The 6,665-nt window shown below is 40.3% G+C and overlaps 2 protein-coding genes across 4 annotated transcripts in view; one reads left to right on the forward strand and one right to left on the reverse strand.

Annotated features, from left to right (window-relative positions):
- ANKRD27 (ankyrin repeat domain 27) overlaps window positions 1-82 on the reverse strand; it is a 75,917-nt gene extending 75,835 nt beyond the window's left edge. For all 3 annotated transcript variants that reach the window (XM_019535827.1, XM_019535824.1, XM_019535828.1), the window contains exon 1: window positions 35-82. The gene's annotated coding sequence lies outside the window, so the exon portion shown is untranslated. The remainder of the gene's footprint in view (window positions 1-34) is intronic.
- Window positions 83-179: 97 nt separating this feature from the next.
- Window positions 180-2,668, forward strand: RGS9BP (regulator of G-protein signaling 9 binding protein). The gene has a single exon (XM_019535830.1). The coding sequence runs from the start codon at window positions 227-229 to the stop codon at window positions 938-940; it is 714 nt and encodes a 237-aa protein (XP_019391375.1). The 5' UTR covers window positions 180-226; the 3' UTR covers window positions 941-2,668.
- Window positions 2,669-6,665: the final 3,997 nt, after the last annotated feature.

The raw sequence follows: 6,665 nt of genomic DNA on the forward strand, positions 1-6,665 counted from the left end.
GCCCCAGCGCCCCCCTCCCCGCACCGCGGCCTACCCTACTCCGGGGCGGCCTGCACCACTGAGCCGCCGGGTCTCGGCAGCGTCCACTAGGGGCGGGGCCTGAGGGAGGGGGGGCTTCATAGGGCCACTTCCTGCCCGCGCCACGTGACCCGCGCCATATAAGGGGTGGCGGTGGGGGCTCGGCGGCAGTATGTGCGTGGTTGGCGGCGGCTGAGGCGCTGCAGCCATGGTGAAGGAGGAATGCAAGGCGCTGTTGGATGCGCTTAACAAGGTAGCCGCCTGCTACCGCCACATGGTGCTGACCATCGGGGGCACGGCGGACTCGCAGAACCTGCGGGAGGAGCTGAGGAAAACCCGGCAGAAAGCTCAGGAGCTGGCGGTAGCCAACAGGAACAAGCTGACGGGCGTGCTGAAAGACAAGACGGTGAGCAAGGAGGACAAGGCGGAGTTTGAGAGGCTGTGGGTCATCTTCTCCACCTGCCTGGAGATCCTGGAAGTCGACATGCGGCGGGCCCTGGAGTTGGGCCACGAGTTCCCCCTCAACGTCCCCAAGAAGCACCTGATCCAGACGGGGATGAGTGGGGGCACGTCGGGAGTGGCTGCCCGGGCCATGAGCGTCCAGAACATGAAGTACGAGGCTGACCACAACATCGACGTGGTGGATTTGAAAGACCTAGAAAAGGAGATCAACCAGGTGGGGGAGATGATGTATGAGATGGAGATGAAGGTGAACGTCCCCCACTGGACAGTAGAAGCCAAGCAGGACCCTGGGGCTGAACTGAAATCCACCGTTAGTATGGGCGCCTCCTCCATGGGCATGATCTCTGTGGAGGAGAACAAATCCTTCTGCGATATCAGCAAGGTCTTGGCAGGTGTGATTTTCTCTGCAGTGCTCATCATCGCTATCGTTCTGGCCGTGTGCGTAGTAAAACTCTCCTAAAATGGCCTCGCTGCTCACTGGTGGGTTTTTTGTGTGTGGCAGGATTTGTTTCGGGAAAGTCTCCTGGAAAAGCTGAGAACTGAAATTGTGACTTGAATGCACACGCACACCTGAAAAACCTTTTGGGTCGCATAATGATATTGCGTACCTAGGGTTTGTGCACTTTTAGCTTTAAAGGGGGAATAACGCTGTAGAGCATCCTACAGAATAAGACTTATTTTCTGGGCTAGTCATGGTTAACTGGATGAAGCCCCAAGGGTATTATCGGTACTGGCTATAAGAGGGATTTGTCTGCTATTAATAGATGATGATTCCCAGTAGCCTGAATTTCATGCTCTTCAATAGGTTCTGATGTCTGCGGCTGGTCCCATGTTTACAATGTCTAGGGAACATCCCAGAATTTAGGGATTAGGATGTACATATATAGGGCAGTATTGATGGAGCAATTTTGCTCCCCTCCCCAAACGCACAGGGTTTTCTGGCACAAGAAGTGAGCAAATCCCAGTAAGAAGATGTAAACTATCTATTTTTTATCTTAATCTTTAGGGGTTTAAGTCTAGGAGACTCTGCAAGCAATGTTTGATACCAAATACTGTCTGTAGGTTGGCACTGCTCCTACAGAATCCAGTTGCACTTCTTGGTCTAGCATACATTAATAACCACTGTAGTGAATCCAAAACTGCAGAAAAAGGATGGAGAGCAATTTCTACGGAGAGATATTAACAGACTTCATCCTTTTCTCCCAAATGCATTTTTTTCTCCTTGCAGGAAAGCTCCTTCTTGCCACTTTCTCAAATCTTTTTTTCCACTAACTACCAAATGTAAAATTCAGCATTTCCCTGAAGTCAGACAACAGGGGACTTTTTTTTTTTTTTATTACATTGCAGTAAACTAACAAAGTTAAACTTGACATTCCAGCTTGCCTGCCTCAGATCCTGTGGCACTAATAGAGGTCTAATCTCACATTGATGGGTAGGGATTGTGCAGCTCTCATTTGTGGTAAGAAGATTTATATATGTATATACAGGACTAAAGGAAAATGGAACAGCTGGGCTCAGATCTCCATTTCTTTCTTGCCTGACTTCAGGCCCCTCTGAAAAGAGTGGCCACTGCACAGTTGGCTCTAGAGTTGGTAAAAGTGAGCAGATACGCCTGTAGGGTGGAGGTGGGAAGGAAAGAGTGGAAAAACAAAATGTGAAAATTTACTTTGACTTCCTTTTCTTTTTAACTGCTTATGCTTTCACTTCTGAGAGCGCACTTAAAATCTAGGAAGACAATTCCTGTGTGATCTTGCACCAAAAGCATACATCACTTTTTATATTTTATATTAATTTTATTTTATTTATGTATGTATTTGTATTTTTTAAAAAAACCAAGTCCCTACTGTTTTTAAGACAAATCCTTTCTGACCCAGTTGAAAATCTTTGGGCATACGACAAAGTGCCACAGACATGCATGGCACTTGACAGACAAGTCCTTGTGCTATAAGGTTAACAATGCAAAATTATTTATGGCTCCTTTGTATTAAAGATGAAATGTTGATAAAAATTGCCTAGTGCTCTCCACAGATCTGACCAATCTGTCTACAAGTCATCAAATATTGTGAGGTAAATTAATAAATCGGCTTGGCACCATGCTTTTAAATTTTTGTGAGTCCTATGAATGAAATGTATTGTGAAAACTACAAATAATTTTGTCTGAAAAATAAAACTTTTATCTTTTTTTAAACTGAGAATTACTAGGGATGAACTTGAAAATGAGTCGAGTCATGTATGTCACATAATAAGGATGTGGATGGATTTGGCTCAAAATGTTACCATGCATTTTGCACATGGATCCAGCTCAGACTATCTTTTGGTTTGGGAGGGTGAAATTGCAGCTACACAGTTGGTTTGGTGTTTTGGGGGGGGGCAGGGTTTGTTGGTTTGTTTTGGGGTTTTTTGTTTGTTTTTAATTAAAGCATTACACTTCACCAACTCCAAAGGGATGTTTCTGTATTCGGTTAACTTTTGAGTACACTAAAGTTACAAACTCTATTGTCAAATACAAAACAAGCTTCTGTTTATGGTGCTATTGCTTCAGTCTGGCTAGATACAGGCTTGCAGAAATTGCTGTGCATTTTAATTAGGCTGGCTGAAAATTAGTTTTTCTTTACAAGATTACAGGCTACCCCCACCTTTCTAGAAAACTTAGCAAAAGCTACAGGAAAATGTAACTCTCTGGCTTTGGATTGCTGCCACAAGTCAGTAAGGATTTAAAAGTATTGTTCACTATTTGTACATTTGCATCATTCAGTTTACAAAGAACTTAATGAAATCTAAGTCCTCATGTTTTCATTGCACACCTAATAGCTTTCTTCAGCTCAACTGATTTTGGTGAACACTTTAAAGGTCCAAGGATAACTATCTGGTAGGTTAAATAAGTGGGAGTACATAACAATTTATGCCATGATATCTAAAGACCTGAAATGAGTGGTTTGTGTACAAATGCTTTAACCCTAAACAATTCCACGTATTAACCTGAGGTTCATTTCTGAATGAGTCATAAATCTACAGTAAACTGTGATGCACCATATTCTCTTGCTTTGAGTATAAAGGATCCAGTCATTCACGTTTTCACATGAGTAGCCCTAGTGGTAGTCTCTTTTATGCCAGTCTAGTTGCTTGTGCAAATAACTTTTTTTGAGAAAGTAGAGTATAGTTTGAAAAGATGGGAACTCCTTTGTCACAATATAAACTGCAGCTATCCACTTCACTGTTTTGCCTGTTTTTCAGCAATATCAGGATGGTCAGATGGGCTTACATTAGAGAATGTGAAATTAAAAGATGAACTAGAAGTCTGACGCGATTGATACCTTCTAACTAGCTGATCCTCAGAATTAATCTAAAATTAAATGAAATGCAATGGTATGCACAATATGATACAGGCCATGAGCAAGTGCATAGACAAAATTTAAATGATGCAAAAAAGCACCCATTTAAAAGACATTTTCCCCTAACACTTATTATTAGAGTACAGTACTTTACCTTTGTATAGCTTTTTCTGGACTAAATAATAGTTAAATACCACTGCTCATGGCTATACTTGAAGCCAACAAGGGACAGATCCTAATCTCAGCACCACATCTAAATCTTTGCCTGTGTTCCTGCTCATGTTGGTAGCAACCTCTAGTCCAGTGGTTCTTACTTTTTGCTGTGATGTGCTGCTGGGAGCAGAGTGCAGTGGTGGCCCAGGGGTGGGGGAGCTCCCAGCATGCCTCATCATTTGTGTGCAGCACTGCTGGCATTGCCTCTGTGACCCAAGGTTGGGACCTGCTGCTCTAGCCCCTTCCATATGGATATTAACCTCAAAAGAAAGTTTTGAACTTCATTCTTGCTGCTACCATAAGCTTCTCTTTATTAATGTAGGCTGCCTTCTTGTAAAGAAGAACTTTACAAATAAAAATATTTAATTAGGAGAATGATGCAGTGACCAAACTGAAAGACTTCAAATACAAATTACAACTTATTCATCCACCTAAAACCTTTTACAATTAAAAATATGATTTAAGCTATTACATTGGTTTTATGTGGAACAAATTGAGCCTTGTTTTAAATTAGAAGCCTGTTTGCTTTAGAGCCTTGGTTTTTCAGTCTAGGAATGAATGAACTTTGGAATTGGGATTGGAAAAGGAAATGGAGAATACTTTTGTAAATAAAACTATTACAAAATAAAGCTTTAAAAAAATTTACATTAATGGTGTGTGACAAAGAAGTATTGACTGATGCTGATCAGGGTCTACAAAGTGTCACTGTGTTCAGTAAAAAAGAAGATGCACTTTGATGAATTTATATCTCGGGTTCTAATTTTAAATACTTGTCTTATCCATACTGCATATCTGTTTTAGTATGACTCTGTGAAACAAAATCTCATATCTGAATGGAGCAACTTTGTTCTGCTTGTGCATGGATGACACTTTCTATATTTGGAGTAAAACTTGTTACTGTCACTATTTATAATTCAAAATAAAGTATGTTTTTATAACTAACTAGTTGACTCGGAGCAGTAACTTAAGAAAAACCCAAACAAATAGCTGAAAGATATCTGAAGTGTAATGTATATTTGGACAACAAGCTCTTTAAACAAGATGGTCTATTCCAGTCTAAGGAATATGACTGATCTCAAAAAAATAATTTCTGGCTCCAGATATGTTGTTATTAATTTATCAACACAATGTCAAAGCTGTTAATTTATCAAAACTATTACTATTATAAAAGCAATATCACTGCTTGGGATATTTAAAACTAGAGTGGACTAATAAACCATTGATTCTGAGGTCCCAAATTATCTACTCCTTAATTAAGCAATGGATGAAGAGATGCATGGGAATGGGTGAAGATAGCGATGGCAACCAAGGGCCTCTATGGCTTGTAGTACTAAGAAACTTGCTGACTTAAGCAAAGCTCTCATTGACTGAAATGAATATTTCTTGCTTGCTTTTATGACCACAAAAGTAGTCTCTGTTACACAAATAACAGCAACAACAGCATCTAAATTCTAAACTTGATAGTATTTATTCTGAGACTCAATTGCAGTGCACAAAGTACCTGCATTCACCTACTGGAACAGACTTACCAAGTGGACACAGAACACTAATGAAATTGGTTCATCTTATGTTATAAAATTGACTACAGCACGAACCTTATGTTCTCATGAACGTGAGGCAGATTGAAGTCTTAGCATTCAATGCATGGAATTCTGTAAAATATTTTCTAATCTGAATGAAATTATTTCAAATAACAAAACTGAGCAAACTATGTAATGCCCATTATTTGTAACCTGAAATGTTTATTCATAAGCTTTTCTAAAAAAATATACTGAAGAATAACCATACACCTAAATATTTAAATGTTTATGAAACTCCTAAACAACATACTTACCCCCTTCACAGATGTTCATTATATAAAAAGACATTTAGGAAGACTGTTGGATTATAATTCTCTAAATGCGTTTGCGCAATACGATTATGTTAGTCTCTTAATGCAGGCTGAGTTCTGAACAGAGCAGTATGTCTACCTCTGATCAGTCATTTGCTGTTGTAAGAATAAAGTAAAAGTGGGATTAAGGAATGATTGTTACATCTCGCATGTATTTGAGCAACAGTGGAGGAATCCTACTGATAGCTTTTTCCCAGTGTTGGATGGATAAAAGAAGGTAAAATAAAATGTGTGGGGCAAATATGTAAATAATTTTGTGACAGTCAAGCATGACTTTTAAAAACATTCTTACACTATTATATGATGTTTATATTGTATTTAACTTGAGACCTTTCTTGAAAAGGACTTTGGAGCTCTAGTTTTACTGTTAGCACCACCCCCCCACTCCACCCTCCCACACACACACAGGGGTGGGGGTAGGTGGATGGGAGCATCAGTGCTCTGTGACCTGAACTATCTTTTTCTGATTAATTTAGTACAAAATGATTTATATATTACGGACTTCACAATAGACTGGCTCCAGAAGTTTCCCAGAAACTGGTCCCAGAGGGACAGATTTTTGCACCCCATTTGGCTGCCCAACACTGCTTTGATGATGCACTGCAGTTGGAAAACTAGTGTAACTAGCTACCTGGGAGTTTGCAGTGTTTAAAATTAAACCTCAGACGGAATACTGCTGATCTAAAGGCTTTTTTTTTTTTTGCATCTTATCCTGCTGCCCAGTGAGGGTGGCATTCACAAGGAGAAGT

This window comes from Crocodylus porosus, unplaced genomic scaffold (assembly GCF_001723895.1).
Source record: "Crocodylus porosus isolate Cpor-Errol unplaced genomic scaffold, CroPor_comp1, whole genome shotgun sequence".
Taxonomy (NCBI): Eukaryota; Metazoa; Chordata; order Crocodylia; family Crocodylidae; genus Crocodylus; species Crocodylus porosus.

Excerpts from the sequence above, each read along its gene's own strand:
- RGS9BP (XM_019535830.1), top strand. The coding sequence starts at position 227 with ATGGTGAAGGAGGAATGCAAGGCGCTGTTGGATGCGCTTAACAAGGTA.